At 36.2% G+C, this 23030-nt stretch overlaps 1 protein-coding gene and 1 long non-coding RNA gene across 15 annotated transcripts in view; one reads left to right on the forward strand and one right to left on the reverse strand.

Moving 5' to 3' along the window:
• LOC127500979 (nuclear anchorage protein 1-like) overlaps positions 1-16252 on the forward strand; it is a 33967-nt gene extending 17715 nt beyond the window's left edge. For 13 of the 14 annotated variants that reach the window (XM_051872639.1, XM_051872640.1, XM_051872641.1 and 10 more), the window contains one exon: positions 1-16252. This exon is cut by the window's left edge. In XM_051872639.1, coding sequence (XP_051728599.1) covers positions 1-15021 — 15021 coding nt within the window. In that variant the 3' untranslated portion in view covers positions 15022-16252. The other variant, XM_051872651.1, reaches the window with a different exon arrangement.
• A 366-nt stretch (positions 16253-16618) lies between these two features.
• On the reverse strand, positions 16619-22806 carry LOC127500985 (uncharacterized). The gene is made up of 2 exons (XR_007926488.1): positions 17026-22806; positions 16619-16891 (listed from the first exon to the last, which is right to left on the reverse strand). It is a non-coding gene; the product is annotated as an uncharacterized LOC127500985 (long non-coding RNA).
• Between the last annotated feature and the right edge of the window lie 224 nt (positions 22807-23030).

Genomic DNA, 23030 nt, shown 5'->3' on the forward strand with positions numbered 1-23030 from the left:
GAAGTGATGCAGGTTGATATAGAATTGCATAAACAAAAAAATAATAAGGACTTTGAGTTGCTTGAGAAGATCCGGCATGAAATAGACAATGAAAAGTTAGAAATTAAGCAGAAAAAAGAAGAGGTTGAATCCCAATTTGAAGAGCTAGAGAAAGAGAGAGAAATACTGAAACAGACTGAGAGAGAGCTTTGCACTGAGAGAGAACAAACTGAGAAATGTAAAGCTGATATAAACAAGATAAATGATGAAATAGAATCCAAGAGACAAACTGTGATAATGGAGAAGACTGAGCTGGAGCAGAGAGAGAAATATATTACTGAGCAGCAGCAAAGACTGGATCAAAGTGTAAGAGAGATAAAGGAAGAAAGACGTGAAATGGATAAGACGAGGATTGAACTAGAAGCTCAGAGACAACAGATGGAAGAGGACATGAGGATAAATGCAAAGCAGGAAAGAGAACTTGCACAGCTGAGAGATGAAATACAAAGAGAAAAACAAGACATTGGTGAAAACAGGGACATGACTAACAAATTAATGAAAGATCTGGAAATTATGAAAGCCAAGCTGGTGGAACAACAAGAAGAGATCCAAACTGAAGCAGAAAAACTGCAAGAGGAGAGAAAACTGGTTTACCAGACAAAATCTGAGGTGCAGAATGATGCTGAAAATCTGACGAACATCTTAGAAGAGATCAGAAGAGAGCGAGAAAAACTGGAAATAAGGGAGGCCCAGCTTAAAGTAATGAAGGAGCAGTGTGACAATACCATGGAAGAAACTATGAGGAAGAAGAGTGAACTGGAAAGGACTGTTGATGACATAGCAGAGCAAAATCAAAAGATCGAGATCAAGAAAGATCTTCTGGAAAAAGAGAGACAATACATTGAAGCAGAAAGAGAGGATTTACAGAGACAAGCTGATGACCTGAAGCTGCAAATGTCAAAACACAGAGAAAAGGAAGAGATGAATAAAAGATCAATGGATGATGAGAAGAAGCTTCTTGAGCAGAAGGCTGACGAAATCCTGAGACAGAGAGATGAATTAGAGAAAGAAAAAGAGGATATGATGAAGAAGTGGAAAGAACTGGAGGCTCTTCAGAAGGAAATACAAAAACAAAGAGATGAAATAGAAGAAATCAAATATGAGTTACAGACTGAAAAGACTGAAATGAATCAACAACAACACAGACTAGAGGAGAGTTTAAGAGCCATGCATGAGGAGAGGAAAGATCTGGAGAACATGAGAAATGAATCTGAAACACACAGACAACAAATGGAAGAAGAACTTGATCAGATGAAGAGTGAATTGGAAAGAGAAAAAACTGAAATAGATCATGAGCAGAAGAAAATGGATGATGACAGAAAGATGATTGAACAGGAAAGAAAAGACCTGAAGAAGATGAGGTCTGAAATAATGACACAAAGAGAACAAATGGAAGAAAAGAGATCAGAAATTGATCTAGAAAAATGTGACATCGAGAAGAGCAAAGAAATTTTACAGAAAGTAATGGATGAGGTGGAGGAACAGAGGAATGGTATTAATCTCCAGAAAGAAGAACTTAGGCTTGAAAGACAAAAGATCACAGATGAAAAAGATCTTCTGGCTCAAAGAAAGAATGAACTGCAAAATGAAAGTGAACGAATCAGATACATGGAGGAGGAAATAAAGAAGAAGAGAGAGACACTGGAGGAAATGGATGCTCATCTACAAAAGGACAAAGAAGAAATTGAGAGTGTCATTGAAGAAACAAGGAGACAAAAAGAGGATCTGGGAAAAATGAGCAAAGATTTAAATGAACAAAAACAAGAGCTGGGGAAATACAGAGACCTTCTAGAACAAGAAAGAGAAGAAATTAAAAATAAATGGACCCAATTACAACAGAGAATTGATGAATTTGATGCTCAAGTCAGAAAACAGAAGGAAGAGGATATAACAGAACAGAAGAAGATGGAAGTAGAAAGAAAAAGTCTAGAAGAGACCAAAGCCGAGATCCTGGAGCTGAAGACTAAAGTTGAGCAGGAACATCATGATCTAAACCTAAAAACACAAGAGTTAAACACACTGCAAGAACATATTATGAAAGAAAAAGAGCAACTACAAGAAAGCAGGAACAAGGTTTTGAGTGAAACAGCCACTCTTGAGATGAGAGCTGTTGAGATAAACAAACAACAACAAACACTGGAATTAAATCTCAGAGAGATGAAATATGAGAGAAATGAACTTGATATGATGCAAAAGAAACTTCAGTCTCAAAGACATCAAATGGAAGAGGAGGTGAAGATCAAAACTAGTGAATTAAATCAAGAAAATGAAAGAAACAAGAACATGCTAAATAAACTAATAGAAGAGATGGACATTACGAAAGCTAAGCTAGCTGTACAGCAAGAAGAGATGCAAGTTGAAAAAGAAAAACTAAAAGAAGAGAGAAAAGAGTTTGAGCAGTCAAAGAATGAGATTGAGAGAGAGAAACAAGAACTCAGTAAGAATAAAGACATTATGAATTCACTAAAAGAAGAGTTTAACCTGGAAAAGAAGAAGATGGATGATGAGAAGGAAGAGATTGATGTGAACAACAAAAAGGTTCAATTACAGATACAGACAGACAAAGAAATGATTGCTAAAATGAAGGCCCAACTCCAAAATGAGAAAGATGAACTTGACCATATCAGAGAAGAAACGAGAAGGAAGAGTGAAGAAATGGAGAAAGAATGGGCAGCGATGGAAGCAGAAAGACAAACTCTGCAACAAAACAGCAATGAAATCTTAAAACAAAGGCAAGATACTGAGAAGGAGAAACATAAAATCTGGAAAAAGAAAGATGAACTGGATCAACTGTATTCAGAAATCCTTAAACAGAGAGTTGAAAATGAACAAATGATCATGACAGAGAAATCTCTGCTTGAAATGTTAAAAACTGAGTTAGATCATAAACAGCAGAAGTTGGAGAATGACAGGAAAGTTACTGAACAGGAAAGAAAAGACCTGGAGAAGATTAATTCTGAAATGATGATGCAAAAAGTACAAATGGAGAAAGATACAGAGGAAATCAAGGCAGGGAGAGCAGAACTGATCCAAAAAATACAAGAGATTGATTTAGAAAAGGATAAAATGGAAAAGAACAAAGAAATAGTTCAAAAACTATTGAAGGAGGTGGAAGAACAGAGAAATTATCTAAAACTTAAAAAAGAGGAAACTAAATTTGAGAGACAAAAGATCACTGATGAAAAAGATTTTCTGGCTCAAAGAAAGACTGAACTGCAAAATGAGAGTGAACGAATCAGATTCATGGAGGAGGAAATAAAGAAGGAGAGAGAAACACTGAAGGAAATGGAAGCTCATCTACAAAAGGACAAAGAAGAAATTGAGAGTGTCACTGAAGAAACAAAGAGACGAAAAGAAGATCTGGAAAAGATGAACACGGATTTAGATGAACAAAAACAAGAGCTGAAGAACTGCAGAGACCTTCTAGAACAAGAAAGAGAAGAAATAAATCAGAGATGGACACAGTTACAACAGAGAATTGATGAATTTGATGATCAAGTCAGAAAACAGAAGGAAGAGGATATAAGAGAACAGAAGAAGATGGAAGAAGAAAGAAAAAGTCTAGAAAAGACCAAAGCTGAGATCCTGGAGCTGAAGACTAAAGTTCAGCAGGAACATTATGATATAAACCTAAAAACACAAGACTTAAACATACTGCAGGAACAAATTATGAAAGAAAGAGAGAAAGACAAAGAAATGAAAGTAAAAGCAAAGATGGAGAGAGAAGAACTTGATCAGTTAAAGAGTGAACTGGAAAGAGAAAAAACTGAAATAGATCATGAGCAGAAGAAAATGGATGATGACAGGAAGACGATTGAACAAGAAAGAAATGACCTGGAGAAGATGAGGTCTGAAATAATGACACAAAGAGAACAAATGGAAGAAGACATGAGAGAGGCAATCCAACTAGAGAGATCAGCACTTGACCAGAAAATACAAGAGACTGATCTAGAAAAGGACAAAATTGAAAAGAACAAAGAAATAGTTGAGAAATTAATGGATGAAGTGGAAGAACAGAGACATGATATTAAAATCCAGAAAGAAGAACTTGAACTTGAGAAACAAAAGATCACTGATGAAAAAGATTTTCTGGCTCAAAGAAATAATGAACTGCAAAATGAGAGTGAACGAATCACATACATGGAGGAGGAAATAAAGAAGGAGAGAGAAACACTGGAGGAAATGGAAGCTCATCTACAAAAGGACAAAGAAGAAATTGAGAGTGTCATTGAAGAAACAAAGATACGAAAAGAAGATCTAGAAAAGATGAACACGGATTTAGATGAACAAAAACAAGAGCTGAAGAACTGCAGAGACCTTCTAGAACAAGAGAGAGAAGAAATAAATCATAAATGGACACAATTACAACAGAAAATTGATGAATTTGATTCTCAAGTCAGCAAAAAGAAGGAAGAGGATATAACAGAACAGAAGAAGATGGAAGAAGAAAGAAAAAGTCTAGAAAAGACCAAAGCTGAGATCCTGGAGTTAAAGACTAAAGTTGAGCAGGAACATTATGATTTAAACCTAAAAGCACAAGAGTTAAAGACACTGCAAGAACAGATTAAGAAAGAAAAGGAGAAAGAGGAAATAAAAGTAAAAGCAAAGATGGAGGGAGAAGAACTTGATCAGTTAAAGAGTGAACTAGAAAGAGTAAAAACTGAAATAGATCATGAGCAGAAGAAAATGGAAGATGACAGAAAGATGATTGAACAGGAAAGAAATGACCTGGAGAAGATGAGGTCTGAAATAATGACACAAAGACAGCAAATGGAAAAAGACATGAGAGAGGCAATCCAACTAGAGAGATCAGCACTTGACCAGATAATACAAGAGATTGATCTAGAAAAAGACAAAATTGAAAAGAACAAAGAAATAATTCAAAAATTAATGGATGAGGTGCAGGAACAGAGACATGATATTAAAATCCAGAAAGAAGAACTTGAACTTGAGAAACAAAAGATCACTGATGAAAAAGATTTTCTGGCTCAAAGAAAGACTGAACTGCAAAATGAGAGTGAACGAATCAGATACATGGAGGAGGAAATAAAGAAGGAGAGAGAAACACTGGAGGAAATGGAAGCTCATCTACAAAAGGACAAAGAAGAAATTGAGAGTGTCATTGAAGAAACAAAGATACAAAAAGAGGATCTGGAAAAGATGAACACAGACACAAATGAACAAAAACAAGTGTTGAATAAATACAGAGACCTTCTAGAACAAGAAAGAGAAGAAATAAATCATAAGTGGAAACAGTTACAACAGAGAATTGATGAATTTGATGATGAAGTCAGAAAACAGAAGGAAGAGGATATAACAGAACAGAAGAAGATGGAAGAAGAAAGAAAGAGTCTAGAAAAAACCAAAGCTGAGATCCTGGAGCTGAAGACTAAAGTTGAGCAGGAACATCATGATATAAACCTAAAAACACAAGAGTTAGACACACTGCAAGAACAGATTATGAAAGAAAGAGAGAAAGATGAAGAAATTAAAGTAAAAGCAAAGATGGAGAGAGAAGAACTTGATCAGATAAAGAGTGAATTGGAAAGAGAAAAAACTGAAATAGATCATGAGCAGAAGAAAATGGATGATGACAGAAAGATGATTGAACAGGAAAGAAATGACCTGGAGAAGATGAGGTCTGAAATAATGACACAAAGACAGCAAATGGAAAAAGACATGAGAGAGGCAATCCAACTAGAGAGATCAGCACTTGACCAGAAAATACAAGAGACTGATTTAGAAAAATGTGAAATTGAGAAGAGCAAAGAAATTGTACAGAAATTAATGGATGAGGTGGAAGAACAGAGAAATGGTATTAAACTCCAGAAAGAGGAACTTGAACGTGACAGACAAAAGATCACTGATGAAAAAGATCTTCTGGCTCAAAGAAAGACTGAACTGCAAAATGAAAGTGAACGAATCAGATACATAGAAAAGGAAATAAAGAAGGAGAGAGAAACACTGAAAGAAATGGAATCTCATCTACAAAAGGACAAAGAAGAAATTGAGAGTGTCACTGAAGAAACAAAGAGGCAAAAAGAGGATCTGGAAAAGATGAGCACAGACACAAATAAACAAAAACAAGAGCTGAAGAAATACAGAGACCTTCTAGAACAAGAAAGAGAAGAAATAAATCAGAGATGGGCACAGTTACAACAGAGAATTGATGAATTTGATGCTCAAGTCAGAAAACAGAAGGATGAGGATATAACAAAACAGAAGAAGATGGAAGAAGACAGAAAAATTCTAGAAGAGACCAAAGCTGAGATCTTGGAGTTAAAGACTAAAGCTGAGCAGGAACATCATGATATAAACCTAAAAACACAAGAGATAAACACACTGCAAGAACAGATTATGAAAGAACGAGAGAAAGATGAAGAAATTAAAGTAAAAGCAAAGATGGAGAGAGAAGAACTTGATCAGATAAAGAGTGAATTGGAAAGAGAAAAAACTGAAATAGATCATGAGCAGAAGAAAATGGAAGATGACAGAAAGATGATTGAACAGGAAAGAAATGACCTGGAGAAGATGAGGTCTGAAATAATGACACAAAGACAGCAAATGGAAGAAGACATGAGAGAGGCAATCCAACTAGAGAGATCAGCACTTGACCAGAAAATAAAAGAGACTGATTTAGAAAAATGTGAAATTGAGAAGAGCAAAGAAATTGTACAGAAATTAATGGATGAGGTGGAAGAACAGAGAAATGGTATTAAACTCCAGAAAGAGGAACTTGAACGTGACAGACAAAAGATCACTGATGAAAAAGATCTTCTGGCTCAAAGAAAGACTGAACTGCAAAATGAAAGTGAACGAATCAGATACATAGAAAAGGAAATAAAGAAGGAGAGAGAAACACTGAAAGAAATGGAATCTCATCTACAAAAGGACAAAGAAGAAATTGAGAGTGTCACTGAAGAAACAAAGAGGCAAAAAGAGGATCTGGAAAAGATGAGCACAGACACAAATAAACAAAAACAAGAGCTGAAGAAATACAGAGACCTTCTAGAACAAGAAAGAGAAGAAATAAATCAGAGATGGACACAGTTACAACAGAGAATTGATGAATTTGATGCTCAAGTCAGAAAACAGAAGGATGAGGATATAACAAAACAGAAGAAGATGGAAGAAGACAGAAAAATTCTAGAAGAGACCAAAGCTGAGATCTTGGAGTTAAAGACTAAAGCTGAGCAGGAACATCATGATATAAACCTAAAAACACAAGAGATAAACACACTGCAAGAACAGATTATGAAAGAACGAGAGAAAGATGAAGAAATTAAAGTAAAAGCAAAGATGGAGAGAGAAGAACTTGATCAGATAAAGAGTGAATTGGAAAGAGAAAAAACTGAAATAGATCATGAGCAGAAGAAAATGGATGATGACAGAAAGATGATTGAACAGGAAAGAAATGACCTGGAGAAGATGAGGTCTGAAATAATGACACAAAGACAGCAAATGGAAGAAGAGAGATCAGAACTTGACAGCAAAACAAAAGAGACTGATTTAGAAAAACGTGACATTGAGAAGAGCAAAGAAATTGTACGGAAATTAATGGATGAGGTGGAAGAACAGAGAAATTATATTAAACTCCAGAAAGAGGAACTTGACCATGGCAGACAAATGATCACTGATGAAAAAGATCTTCTGTCTCAAAGAAAGACTGAACTGCAAAATGAGAGTGAACGAATCAGATTCATGGAGGAGGAAATAAAGAAAGAGAGAGAAACACTGAAGGAATTGGAAGCTCATCTACAAAAGGACAAAGAAGAAATTGAGAGTGTCATTGAAGAAACAAAGAGACAAAAAGAAGATCTTGAAAAGATGAACATGGATTTAAATGAACAAAAACAAGAGTTAAAGAACTGCAGAGAACTTCTAGAACAAGAAAGAGAAGAAATAAATCATAAATGGACACAGTTACAACAGAAAATTGATGAATATGAGCAGTCAAAGACTGAGTCCATGAGGAACATTCTGGAGGACACCAGAAAGGAAGGAGAAAAAACAGAAATGGAAGAAAAACTTAAACAGGCCAACCAGGAATATGAAAATATCATAGTAGAAACAAACAGGAGAAGGAGTGAGCTAGAGAAAATCATGTTTGATATATCACATGAAAATCAAGAGATTGAGACCAAGAAAGATCTTTTGGAAAAAGAGAGAAATAACATCAAAAAGGAAAGAGAAGAGTTACAAAGACGAGCTGATGATCTGGAGATGCACATGACAAAACACAGAGAAAGAGAACAGATGAGTAAAGTATCAATGGGTGACGAGAAGAAGCTTCTTGATCAGAAGGCTGACGAAATCCTAAGACAGAGAGATGAATTGGAGAAAGAAAAAGAGGACATAATGAAGAAGTGGAATGAGCTGAACGTTCTTCAGAAGGAAATACAGAAGCAAAGAGATGAAATGGAAGAAATCAAATATGAGTTACAGACTGAAAAGACTGAAATGAATCAACAGCAACACAGACTAGAGGAGAGTTTAACAGCCATGAATGAGGAAAGGAAAGATCTGGAGAACATGAGGAATGAATCTGAAACACACAGACAACAAATGGAGGACATGAGAGTAAAAGCAAAGATGGAGAGAGAGGAACTTGATCAACTGATGGCCAAGGTATTGATGGAACAAAAAGAAATTGAAAGGAACAAGGACATGATAGAGCGCCTAAAGAAGGAAATGGAGCAAACAAAAGCCAAACTGAATGCTCAAGAGGAGGAAATCAAACTGGAAAAGCAAAAAGTGCAAGATGAGAGAAAAGATCTGGAGCAGTCCAAGGCTGAAATCAAGAGACAGACTGATGAAATAAAGACCATGAAAGCGCAAACCCACCAACTAGAAAAAGAAGAACAGAAGAGAGAAGAAATAGTCTCTCAAGGAAAACAGATACAAACAGATGAAGTCAACAGACTCTTGTCTGAGATTCAAAGGGAAAGGGAGGAACTTGAAAGAAACAAAAAAATCTTTGAACATCAGAGAGAGGCAATGGAAGAGATGAAGGGTAAAGAACCAACACAGATGCCAGAAGTCATTTTGATTAGTTCTGCAACACAAACATCTGATCTAGATGTAGGTGACATTTCAGCCCCTCAGGAAGAGATTGAGGAACACACAGACATTCATAAGGAATATACAGCTTTCATAACAGAAGGGAAGGAAGATGAACTAGAGAGAATGGAGGAGGACACGGAGCTCAAAATGAGAGGTGAAGAAACCGAAATAGAGGCAAGCCAAGAGGACATTACACTGACAAGAGAATATAAATATGTACCAGATCCATCCATTGTAGTAAAGTTGGAGTTCGATAAAGATGAAACCGATGGCCTTACTGAGATGCTGAAGACTGAGAGAAGAGAACTAGAGAATACAAGACTTATTTTACAGAGAGACCAGAATGAGATAAAGAAAATGAGACAAGACATTGACAAAGAGAAGAATGATCTAGAGAAATATAGAGCCACTCTTGAGAAACAATATGAAGAGATGGAGATATGCAGACAGAATATGGAAAATGAAAGGTCTGAATTAGAAATGACTCAAGAAAAAATAGAGATGGACATGAAAAATATTCTAATGGAGAGCAAGAGCAAACAGGAGAGAATAGAAAACATGGAAGTTCAACTTCAAGAAAAGAAGAGAGAAATGGAAACCATCACAGATGAGATCAAACAGAGACAAGAGGAGCTGGACTTCATCAATACAGAGATAAAAAGAAAAAGACGTGACATGGAGGACGCCAAAGGAATGGAGGAACATGAGTTCACTGACATTCTTCCAGAAAGAGAGGAGACTATAAAAAGACACATGGAGGAAATGCAGAACCAAAAAGAGGCATTACAAAAGGAGAGGGATGAAGTTGAAAAAATACACGCTGGGCTGCAGAGGGAGCAAATGGAAATTAAGATGTGTCAGGCAATGTTGAACTCAGAAAGAAATGAGCTAAATAGAATGAGAGTCGATCTGGAGACACAAAAAGAGGAGTTTGAGCTTATGCAACAAAACATAAAGACTGAAAAAGATGAGCTGGAATCAAGGTTAAGGAAAGCAGAGGACACTGAGAGCCTTTTGAAGGACATTCTTAAAGAAAAGGAAAGGGTAGAAAAAATAGCAGCCCAACTTTCCAAAGAACAAGAAGAGTTCAAAATTATTATGAATGAGACAAATAAATGGATGGAGGAGATTAAACGGATTGAGGAGGAAATTAAAACAAAGCAAGTTGAAATTAAGCACATTGAAGAACTGAAACAAAAAGAGCTAGATGAACAGAAAACCATGATAGAGAGTGAAAATCAAGAGCTTCAGCAGAGGACAGCAGAACTTGAAAAAATGAAGATTGAAATTGACATTGAAAGAGGAGAAATTCAGAAAATACGAAAAGAGTGTGAGAGAGAAAAACAAGAACGGGAGCAAATGCAAATAGACTTGCGGAAAGAAACACCACAGAAAACAGATGCAGAAGTGCAATATGATGAAATCCACGATGTTATGGACTCATTGAAAGAAGAGAAAGAAGAAATAGAAAGGATGAAAGCTGACCTCCAGAACGAGCATAGAGAAATTGAAACCATGAGGGACATTATAAAAAGAGAGAAGGGTGAGCTTGAACACAAGAAAGCTGAAATGCTACAAATGACTGCAGAAATAAGGGACACGGACAGTGACAAGAACTTACAAGATGAAATGATAAAGGTTGAAGCAATCCTCAAAGAAACCAAGAGACAGAAAAATGACCTGGAACAGATGAATGAGAATTTGATCAGGGAAAAAACAGAGGTGGAAAGCAATTGTCAGATACTAGAAAGAGAAAAAATCGAACTGGAGACAAGATTACAGGATTTGGTGAATGAACTGAATATTAAGTTTAAGGAATTAGAAGCTCTTCAAAAGTTCCAGATGGAGGAGAGAGAGAAGAAAACTCTGGAGAAAGTGACTATGGAGAAAAGTGAGCTAGAACAGCAGAGGTTTAAAATATACAAACAAGAACAACAACTGGAATACACTGGGGAAGCTTCAGAAAGGAAGTGGGATGAGACACAGGTAGCCACTGAAAGGACCAGACATGATGAAGAGGACAGGCAAATCTTGAAAATTGAGAGAGAAGAGATCACACATCTGAAAAATCAAATACTGAAAGAGAAAGAAGATGTTGAAACCACCAAAGAGAGAATTAACAGAGAGATGGAACATATTGAAAAGATGCAAACCCAGTTAGATGACCAAAAAGAAGAAATAGAGCTTGAAAAACAAAAATTACAAGACACAAGAACCGAGATTCAAGACAAGACAAATGCTCTAGAGAAAGTTATGCAAGATATACAAAAAGATAGGGAAAATCTAAAAGCTTTAGTAATTCAACAACAAAAAGAAAGAGAAGAGATGGATATATTAGCAGAAGAAAACAAAAGAAAAGAGGAGCGTGCAGAAGCGGAGATTCAAAGACAGTTAGAGGACATAGAAATTGCCAAGGTTGTGTTGGCAAAAGAGAGGGAACAAATTGATCGGATGAATGCAGAAATACAAACTAGAAGCAAAGAACTAGAGAAAATAATCAGAAAACAGCAAGAGGAGTTTGAAATCAAAGAGAATGACATGCAAACAGAAAGAAAGGCTTTGGAGAAGATGAATGTTGAGCTAGAAAGGAAAACCACCGAAATAGAAAACAAGAGGGAGAAAGTAACTCTCTGGGAAGCAGATATACAGAAACAGAAAAATGAGGCAGAAGAGCTAAAGAACATCTTAGAAAGAGAGAAAAGTGAACTTGACAGAGAGAAAGCTGAAGTACAACAAGAAAAACGAGAGATGAAAACCACTAAAAGTGAGATGGAGAACCTGAAGCAACTGAGAAATGAAATTGAGGAAGAGAAGAAAGACATGCTGGACAGACTGTCAATGGAAAAACATGAAATAGATCAACTAAAAACTGAGCTGCAGTTGGACAAAGAGAGCGTTGAAGCAGACAAGAAGATGTTGAAGCAATTGATGAATGAAATGGAAAATAAAAGATCTCAACTGGACAGTGACATAGAGAAGATGAACATGGACAAACTAAATATTCAAAAAGAAAAAGACTCCCTGGAGGAGATCAAGGCTGATTTACAAAGAAAGGCTGGAAAACTTAATGAGGAAATGAGAAAAACAGAGCAAACCACCTCTGAAATCTTTAAAGACAAAGAGGACACTCAAAAGAGTCTGGACGACATGAGAAGAAAGGAAGAAGAGCTCAGTACTGTGCGTGCTGAAATTGAAAGGCAGACAAAGCTTCTGGAATCTGAACTATTGCTTCTTCAGACTCAAAAAGAGAACATGGAGAAGAGCAAAGAAGTGAATGAAATGCAAAGAGAAGATCTTGAAAAACAAAGAGAAAAGAATGACCTGACAATGCAAGAACTGCACAAAGAGAGGCTGGCCTTGGAGCAGATGATTACTGACATAACACAGCAGAGAGACACATTGGCAAACATACAGAATGAAATAAGACTTAAGGAAGATGCACTGAAAAACAAAGAAAGAGAACTTGACACACAAAGAAAAGATATGGATAACCTAAGAAACATTGTGATGGCTGAGAAAAAGCAGCTGGAAATGGATCAGCAGGAGGTTAATGACTTGATTGCTGAGAACAGAAAAATGAGAAATGATCTAGAGAGCATGAAAACTCATCTGGAACAAGAGAGATGGCAACTGCAAGTAAATATAAAAACATATGAAGACCAGAAGAATGTTCTTGATAAAATCAAGGTTGATGCAGTGCAACAGACCGATGAGCTTGAGAAAATCCCAACAGATACAACGAGGGAAAAGGAACATCTTGGAAAGGAAAGAGAAGAGATTGATGCTTTAAAGAAGGAAATGCTCATCCTCAATGAAAATATACAGACAGAACGAGACGAGCTTAAAAAGCTTAATAATGATATTCAAAAGGACAGAGCAGAGATTGAAAACAGCAAAAAGAGCATTGATAGTGAAAAACGTCATATTGAAATGGAGAGAGCTGATTTAAACAGAATGAAGGAAGAGATTGAAGTCAGCAAACAAAGAGTGCAACATGAAAGAACTTTGCTGCAACAAGATAAAGACATGATACAGAAAGAAAAAGAGGACATGGAATGCATTATAGAAGAAAAAATGAGAACAATAGAGGAACTGCATAATCTCAAAGAGCATATAAACAGAAAATTATCTGAACTGGAGACATTAAACTTGGAGATTCAAGTAAAGAGAAAGGAAGCCGAAATGCATTACTTACCAGGAGAGATGAAAACAGAAGAACACTCAAAGAGGGATGCTGATGTCCTAAGAGAGGAAGAACCACTAAAAAAACAAAAAACAGATGAAACCCAGATATATCAACTGAAAACCATCTCAATAGATGCTGAAACCCAAACGTCTTTGGATGACATTAAGAAAATAGATGATAGCGGACAAAAGGAATTAAAAGAAGAAACAGCTGCAACAAAGACAAAACAACCAACTGTGACAAAGTTAGAGGACACACACACATCTGAGGTGCAAGAAATAAAGGAATCTTTAAGTAAAGAAATGGAAGATTTAGAAAGAATGAAGACAATGATGAAAAAGGAAAAAGATGAACTGGAACAGGCTAAAACTGACATTCAAAGGAGGATGGAGGACTTTGAGAGAAATATGGAGGAAGCCATGAAGGAGAGGTCAAGAAATGAAGAAAAACTACTACAACTTACACAAGACAAGGAGTATTTATCAAAAGCCCTTGATGAGAAAAATAAGGAAATAGAGAGTATCATGGAAACGTTCATGAGAAAGATGGGACAACTGGAAAAGACTATAGCTGCAATGGAAAAACAGAAGGAAGAGGTTGAATATGAGCTAAACGACATGCGAGTTGAATTACAGAGGCAACGTGATGAAATGGAGAATAAAATGAAGATCACACAAACTGGCCTTCTTGAGCTGGAGAAGGCAAAGGAAGACCTGCATAAAGTAAGGAATGAATGTAGAACTGCTGAAGAAGAAAAGTCAGTGATCATGGAGAGTCTTGAGAGGAGGAGGAACAGTTTGGAGAAGGTTCAAGCCGAGATCTTGAGACTTACATTGGAAATTGAGCATCTCACACAAAGCTGTGAACGCAAAAGAAGAGAACTGCAACATATAGAGACTGACATACAAAGACAGATGAAGAGGACTGTGAGGACTCAACAGGAAACTGTTATTCAGAGCGGACTAGAAGACCAAGAAGTGGTAGAGACTTCGGAATACATTCAAGAACATACAGAAGACATTAAGCAGAGGAGAACCCAAGAGACACAAACTGAAGTCCAAGAAAGAGATGCTCTACCACAGTATGAAGAGATAGATACAATGAAAAGGAGAATACAGGAAATGAAAGGTGAACTAGAGAACAGATTACAAGACATCAAGAGAAAAGAACTGGAAAGACTAGGCATGCAAAGAGAAAAAATCGAGTTAGAGCTACGGAAAACTGAGATCGAAAGATATAATGAAGCCCTCCAGCGTGAGAGAGAAACCGACAGACTTAAACTCATGGAAAAGGAGAAGGAAGTACTTCTGTTAAGGGAGTGTATGCTGATTGAGATCAATCGATTGAAGAGCAAAGAGACAGAAACAAGTACACAGCACCTGGAGATGATGGAGCGCCTCGTCGGTGATGCAGCGTTAAGGATGGACAGATTCAGACGAGTTACGGACAGAGCGGTGCAAACGCTGATGTTGGAAGGAGATGAAGAGCAGTTTGGAAGAGCTCAGAGAGTGACAACAGAACAGGTGGAAAGTGCCAGTGGAAGGGTGGAGATTTCTCTAGATGTCCTGAGTGAGGACAGGGAGGAAGGGGCGACAGGAGAATCCCAGAGAGGGAGCGTGGCTGGGCCATCTTCACGGAGATTGAGGCTACTGCACTGGATCAGACGGTGCTGCTGTTGCTGCTGTCCCAGAAATGCTAGAAACACTGCGGAAGACACAGAGGACATTTTATAAACACAGGTCTTGTACATTTAGAAGTCAATTTTCACATGGAATTTGACAGAAACTGAGAAGTACAATCTATTTTTATCTGTATATGTAGTGTTCTATGAAAAAAAAAAATAGCATAACATTTCAGTAATGTCTACAATAACCCTAAAAACAAAACAAATACTACAAAGCATAGTAAATATTTAGTAATATAATTACAACTTATTTACATAGTACCAAATGTTTAATGTTTATCACAGTTCATACGATCCAATAAATCAGAGCTTTGCATTTTCAAAACACAACACAGATGTTTGCACAAACCAAAATTAATATCATCAATACATACAGTACATCTATACAATTAACTCCTTAAAGGAATCAAATAACTCATTAGCATAATGTATGCGATACATGTGTGCGTGTACCGTTTTCCTTAATGCATCCGAGAAACACTCTGGGATCTGGATCAACTGATGCCGAAATGATCTATTTTGATTTCTCATAGCAAATTACTATAATTATCTTTTTTTTTTTGTGTGTGTTTTTTTTTATTATTATACTTCCTCCTGAATCTTTCCAGAAGGAACTGAAGTGTTGGGCTCTCTTAATTGACAACTCTGGAAATTTCTGCGCAACTATCTGTGAAAAAAACAAAGCTCACCTGTAATGTTCAAAGGTAATACGCACATTCCTGAGGGCTGAGAAGAGCACTGATGAATGTGAGAGAACGAATATCCTGATTTTACGTCTGCACCAGCATGAGTGCTCAAGGTCGTCTTTGTTGCGTTCACATTCTTGCAGCTCTGAGTGATGGGAGTGTTGCAAATGTGCCCTGTATAATGGATACACAGAAGCTGCTGTGAGTGATGAATTTCACAAGGACCCACAGTATGCCAAAGAGCCGCCAGTGAACTACACTAGCAGGATAATTACAGAGGCCGTTTAATTACCGACTGGACAAAAAGAGAGCTTTGTGAATTTTTAAACTCAGATTAACAATGAGGCATGTCTTTTTAGATGATAAAACCATCAGGTGTCCATTAAGAGGATCAAACACTTTCTAAAAAATGATTTCTAAAACAATTCTATTCTAATTTAATAACTATATCCCAGAGTCACGTACACACATACACAGATATATTAACAATATATTATTTTCAATGTATTGGCTAGGATTTGTTTCACACACAAACAGTATATTATTTGCAATGTATTGCTTTGGACTGAAATAAATGAAATTTATTTACCATTATGAATTTACCAGTTTTTCTCTTCAATATTGTGCCATAGGCTCCTCATTTCAAAAGACTGCTACTTAATGCGTTTCAAACCGTGGCATGTAGATGGAGATGTGCACAGAAAGATATGTCATATGTGGGGGGCAAACCATACTGAGTTCCAAAACTTATATTTAATATATTTCAAAATATTTTAGGTCTTTTTTATTCTCTCTCGATATTTGTTCAGCATGGGTTTAGTGACTGCAAACACAGAAGTGACCTGTAGATGTCAAATATCTGCTTTTATTTATAGATAATATAAAGTAGAGTGTACATGTAAAAAAAATAAATAAATAAATGAAAGGGGAAGATTTTTCCCAATTATATAAATAAAATAGTAATTCTGACAAAGCACATCAGCCTTCTTTATTTTTGAAAAAGAAAACATCAAAAAAGAAGAGGGCAATTGGTGGTCCCATTTGCGCTGATGCTCGCTGGTGACAATAGATGAAGATGAAGTGGGGTTGTGCAGGCCTTCTCAAACCATGGTGTTGACAGACATCCATCTTTGAAACCTCTGTTCTGGCTTTGGTCACTGTGGAACTCCTCCTTTAGAGCTGGAACTGGAGAACATTTCCTCAACTGGCTTCATCGGCTGCCATGTTGATACTCTGGTCAAAACAATAGTATCAGTTGCGTGTTGATAGGTCAAGGTAAATAGTGTTAAAATGTATTTTTAAAATCAAATGTAAATGGTGAAAATGAAGAAACCATGAAAATTAAGAACTTTTCTTGTTTGACTTACCTTTTATTGCTGTCACGTGATATTTCTTCCTACGTTTACCATTGCGATGACTCAATCCGTGGCATGTAGATAGAAAGAGTCATGCAAAAAAAAAAAAAATTCAGAAATAGTGATTTTCCAGAAAAAAATATTTATGCTGCACTTTAACACAAGTTAATACAGGTTTTTGATGTATTCATATACAAAACATTCACATGTGACTTGCCTTTTATTGCCATCACATGATCTTTTCTTACCATATTTACCATTGTGGCAGCTCAAGTCATGGCATGTAGACAGAAGAATTAATGCAAAGTAAGAAAAAAAGAAAAACATGTTTAGAAATGCAGTGATTTTGCATTTTAACACAGGTTATTACAGTATTCTTTATGTATTCATTTGCAAAACATTCAGATTGTACTTGCCTTTTTTTGCTGTCACGTGATCTTTCTTACCACATTTACAGCTCGAACCGTAGCATGTATATAGAAAGAGGAATGCAAAGAAAGAAACAGACATGACAATGTTCAGAATTTTTACAGTGATTTTTGACAAGTTAATACAGTTTTATGATGTATTCATGTACAAAACATTTAGACTAGACTGACCTTTTGTTGGTGTCAGATGATTTATCTTACCACATCATTGTGGCAGATCAAACCATGGCATGTAGTTGGAAAGAAAAAAGTAGAAGAACATGTTCAGAAATGCACAGATTTTCTAGAATAAAAGATGAATGCTGAACTTTAACACAAGTTAATACAGTATTGTATTTTTCTTTTTTTACATATTTCTTACCGTATTTACCAATGTGACAGCTCAAACAGTGGCATGTAGATGATGAAAAGAGTCATTCAGAGAAAGAAAAAGAGAACATGTTCAGTGATTTTTCCAGAATTAAATATTTATGCTGCACTTTAACACAAGTTGGTTTTTGATGTTGTCACATGACATTTCTTACCATGTTTGCCATTGTGACGGCTCAAATCAGGTCATGTAGTTGGAAAAAATCATGCAAAGAATAACATGTTCAGAAATACAGCGATTTTGCCCTTTAAAACAAGTTAATACAGTTTTATGATGCATTACAAAAGTACAAAACATTCAGACTGGACTGACCTTTTGTTGGTGTGTCTTAAGATGATTTCTTAACACATCATTGAGGCAGATCAAACCATGGCATGTAGTTGGAAAAAGTCATGCAAAGAAATAAAAAGAAGAACATGTTCAGAAATGCAGTGATTTTCAAAATAAAAGATTCATGCTGCACTTTACAGTTTTGTATGTTTTCACGTAATATTTCTCACCGTATTTGCCATATAAATATGACTCAACCCGTGGCATGTAGATGAAAAGGGTCATTCAGAGAAAGAAACAAACAACATGATTTAGAGACTGTTTTCAGAAAAATGTTTTTTTGTGAAATGAATTTTAACAAGTCAACCATTTTTGCTATATTCATGTATTTTTTATAGAGATTTACCTTAATGAATAGACAGATCTCTTGTTAAACAAGTTTCAAAGTGAACTACTGTTCAAGTCTATGCCATCATAAAAGTAGATTGTTCAAGTATGAATTAATTACCAATAACTGCAGCTCAAGCTACTGCTTACCATTGTAAAGGCTCAAACCGTGGCATGTAGATAGAAAGAGTCAAGCAAAGAAAGAAACAGACAAGAACATTTTCAGAATTTTAGTGATTTTGCACTTTAAAGCAAGTTTTATGCTAGATTGATGTACAAAACATTCAGATTTGACTGACCTTTTGTTGGTGTATGATGATTAATCTTACCACATCATTGTTGCAGATAAATGGCATGTAGCTGGAAAGAATCAAGCAAAGTAATAAACAGAAGTTAGTGTTTTCCAGAATACAAGATTTATGCCGCGCTGCTTTGTGTACAGCCGTTGCCAGGGAAACAGCTCCACTCAGCCTGTCTGACGTTTTTTTTTTTTTTTTTTTTTTCTCAGACCTGTTCAAGTTGTTAAAGAATGTTAAAGTATGAATAAATTATCAATAATAACTGCAGCTCAATGTGTCCACTGACATTCCACTATAAACACTTTTAAACTACAGAGTAACCAGCTTTTGTGCGCTTATGTTACATACATGTATGTGCAGGTGTCTTATATGTCTGACTAGTTAATGCGTACTAGATGAGCCTCATACTCCGATAAATTGCACGTCTATGTTGAGCTTACAGTGGCATAAAGTTATTTTAGAGGACATTTACATTTCAGAGAGCAGCTTGCTTTTGTTTTTTTCTAAATAATGCCGCAAGCAGCACGTGTTCATCGCGTGCCCTTTAGTTCAGGTGTCACGTGATGTAGGCCTACATTTGTAGGCTACAGTACATCAGCGCAATTCGTGCTTTAAATTAATTTAACATAAATATATATATTTTAGAAATCTCAGCCAAGATGTGATTTGGTATTTTTGTAAAACTATGATCAGGTTCTAAATGCTTGCATATTTTTAAAAACTGAATCATTAACGCATTAAATTATATTACATTTCAATAAACAACCATCTCAGCCAAAATATACACAAATGTGATTTTATTAGAACGTGTTATAGCAATTATAGTTTGAACTGATTCTTTTCCGGCGAAGTGTTTCAAAGAACCGATTCTCGGAATTGTGTCTGCCTGCGTCTCAATGTGCTGTGCATACTATCCATCCTAATTAGTATGTGACATTAGTCATTTTCAATACTATTTAGGGCGGATATAGGGTGGATAGTAGGCACATTGGGATGAAGGGGCTGACTTCCCATCAGTATTAGCAAAAGTCAGTTCAGTCTTGTAGCTTCAGAATGAAACTTTCTATCCAAACACAAGAGGGCATCAGAGCATCACTCTCAGCACTTTTTCAAAACTCAATTTTGGTTCGAAAAACATTTTCATCTGTGAAGTAAAGTAAAGAAGAAGAAGAAGAAGAAAAGTGAAAAGTGAATTCAAGTAGACCTTAAAAACATTCCAAATCATCTGTTTAGAGCTTCCAGCATTCTGCTATATTATTATGATCATTAACTGATGTTTCGGCTCTGCATATGCATAAACCCTGTCCTCAGCTTGCTCTGCACACATTCTTTCCTTTATGTGCTAATATTAAATGATAACCTTTTATAGCAAACCACAACATAGCAGCTTTAATTAACTCTGCTCAAAGGCATGTCTTTCTAATTGGCATTAAATATTAAATTTCCCTTCCTGTTGTAATACTGAAAAAAAAAAAAAGTTTACACAAATGTGCAATTGACACCGAGCCAAAGAGGTGAGAAGTCATAAATATTGATGGGCCAGAAGTGCCATGCTGGTTTAATTATCCATATACATAAATAGATTTTTCTGTTGTCTATATTACAACCCTTTAAAATAAATTGAAAATTGACAAGGGAAGTGAATGCAAAACATTTTATTGTTTTGTATTAGCATCATTAAAAGTGGAATAGAGACAGTGGGCAGTACAGTGCCAGTTTTGTCTTAATGAATGGAGTGACTCAGCTGTGTAGAAGAGGCTCATTAGCAGACTTCAGTCAGGGTCTTGTGCCCCAGGGCATAGTCTCTCATGTACAGCCTCCCCCCTGCTGGCTGAGCCACATTTGGACGAACCAGGGGTAGCTATAGACAAAGATATATAGCCACTAAACCCCAAGCATGAGACAGTTATGCTCCTTCATGCAGGTCAGTGGATAATTTAATTTAGTGTAATGAATCTAAAATGCAAGGAGGTTCATGTGCTGTGCACAAACACCCAGCATTTGAAATAAATCTGCAGTTAGTCTTCAGCATTTGTTCCTGGTGCAGTTGAAACCTGTCATATTTCATAGTACCGTCACATGTAACGCGATGTTTACTGCAAGCAAACCCAAGCAAAGGTCACTTTCTTCCCCTTTACTGCCAAGAGCTGTCACACATCACATTCCTGTGCAAATATCCAGTGCAGGAAAACACGGTGTCCGGTAGACAAGTGTTTCTTTTTATTATGTAAATGTTAAAACATATCGCTAATTGGTTTTCTGCATGAGTGGCATCTTTGAAGCAAATGTCTGGTTGCTGGTTGACATGCACATATTTAACATAATGCGTTTTCCCATTGCTGTCTGCCTGTGTAATTAGTGTATTTGGGTGTGAGACTAAATACAGAGGACTTTTATTTTGACAAAAAGATGCATATCCTGACTGGGTTGCCATGGTATACGATAGGCTACAGGTAGGGGTGTGACGAGATCTCAAGCCACGAGATCTCACGAGATTAAAATGTAACGAGATTTCTCGTCAAAGTGAAAAGCTGTCTCGTGATATTGCCATGACGGAGTGTGAGGGTGAAATTATGATAAAATATGCCACCGCTACATTTACATTATGCCTCCACTGTCGTTTTGCTTTTTGTAGAAGAAATTTTTTTTAATTCAGTTAGATAATGGTCGCTTCAATTCCATCCAGCTCATCCAACACAAACTGCAAAATTGTACGTAGTGCAGCAGGAATCAGAGTTCACTGATTACGTGACAAGATGACTGACAAGACCATGGCGGAGGATTCATTGCACAACACACGCGTCTGACAAATGTTTTATCTTGTAGAATGCGCGCTCAGCTCTGCCGCTCCTTATACACAGAGTATGCGCGATCGCAAAATCGAAAGCAAAAGTAAAACGCGAGCGCGCATTCAAATGCGATTTCAATACCCCGCATTTTGAAAGCGGCTCCCTGATGCATGCAAAAATCTTTGGCTCTTAGGCTGGGCTGTGTAGTTGTAACCATCTCTTAGCTCTGTATCATGCTTGGAGAAAAATTTAGTCTCTATTTGCACTTTGATTATGGTTGCACTTATTGTTTGCACTTAATAAGACTAAGAGAAAACTGTTATTCTTTTTTATTTAATCTGTTTTTATTTTCTATGATCAATTTGGGAAAGGAGTTCAGTTATGAGGTCAAAAGTTGTAGAAACTCATAAATCTTGTACAGCTCTAAGGTCTGAAGAGATTAATATGATCATTATGATTGAAACTTTCTTGACAACAACTTCTATATCAATATCCTTATGAATAGAGTAGTATTAAATAATGAATAATCGCTGTCACACTACATTTTGAATAAGAAGCACTTCTACGAATTTCTTTTTAAAAAAACATATATTCAGATGTGATGCAATATCTCCAGTTGGAAAAAAAAAAAAGGTTTGCAATGAATAGTTTATACAAGTTCTATGACAGTTCTTGTTTTTTTTTTTTTTTTTTTGAGGGAAAATGGGGGTGGGTCAAGATATTGTTAAACAATGTAATGTAAAGTGAGAAGGCATTTTTGCAATGTTGTATACATGCAATTTGAATTCAGTTCTGTCTCTCTCCTTAAAAAGCAATAAAGAGAATGTTGGGGAAAACATATTCAACATATAACAAATAATAATAAATGTAAAAAAATATACAATCTACTGCACTTTACTGCACAGCTGCAAACCTGCAGTTTGTGTTCTTTTCAGCTAAGAGATGATGTGATGTTTCGATCCTCTATTGGTCACGCAACTTCATGTGATATGAAAGGGCAAGTCAGAGTTCACCAAAATTAAACAGTGGGACGCAGTGAAATTCACACAAGCTTGTGCTTCCGTATTTGCATGCATATGAATGGAAATCAATGGAAAATATAGTGTGACTGCCCAATGATGCAACAGAATAACCTTTTTAAAGGGATAGTTCACCAAAAAATAAGAAAACTGTCATCATTTACATTACTTATTGTTCCAATCCAAACCTGTGTGACATTAGTTCTTCTCTGGAAGACAAAAGAATATATTTTGAAGAATGTTTTTGTCCATACATTGAATAGGATAGTTAATAGGATCCAATGTTGTTTGGACGCCAATGTTCATCATAGTGTTTTCTTTTGTGTTCTGTGCAAAGAAGATTCACTATACCAACCCTTTATTTTCAAGAGCATCCTCTCATTTGGTGCTTGTGTTATTTGCCTTATGATGTTGAGAGGTTTACAGTACTGACTTTTATGACTGTATGGCCATTC

This window comes from Ctenopharyngodon idella, chromosome 19, assembly GCF_019924925.1.
Source record: "Ctenopharyngodon idella isolate HZGC_01 chromosome 19, HZGC01, whole genome shotgun sequence".
Lineage (NCBI taxonomy): Eukaryota > Metazoa > Chordata > Actinopteri > Cypriniformes > Xenocyprididae > Ctenopharyngodon > Ctenopharyngodon idella.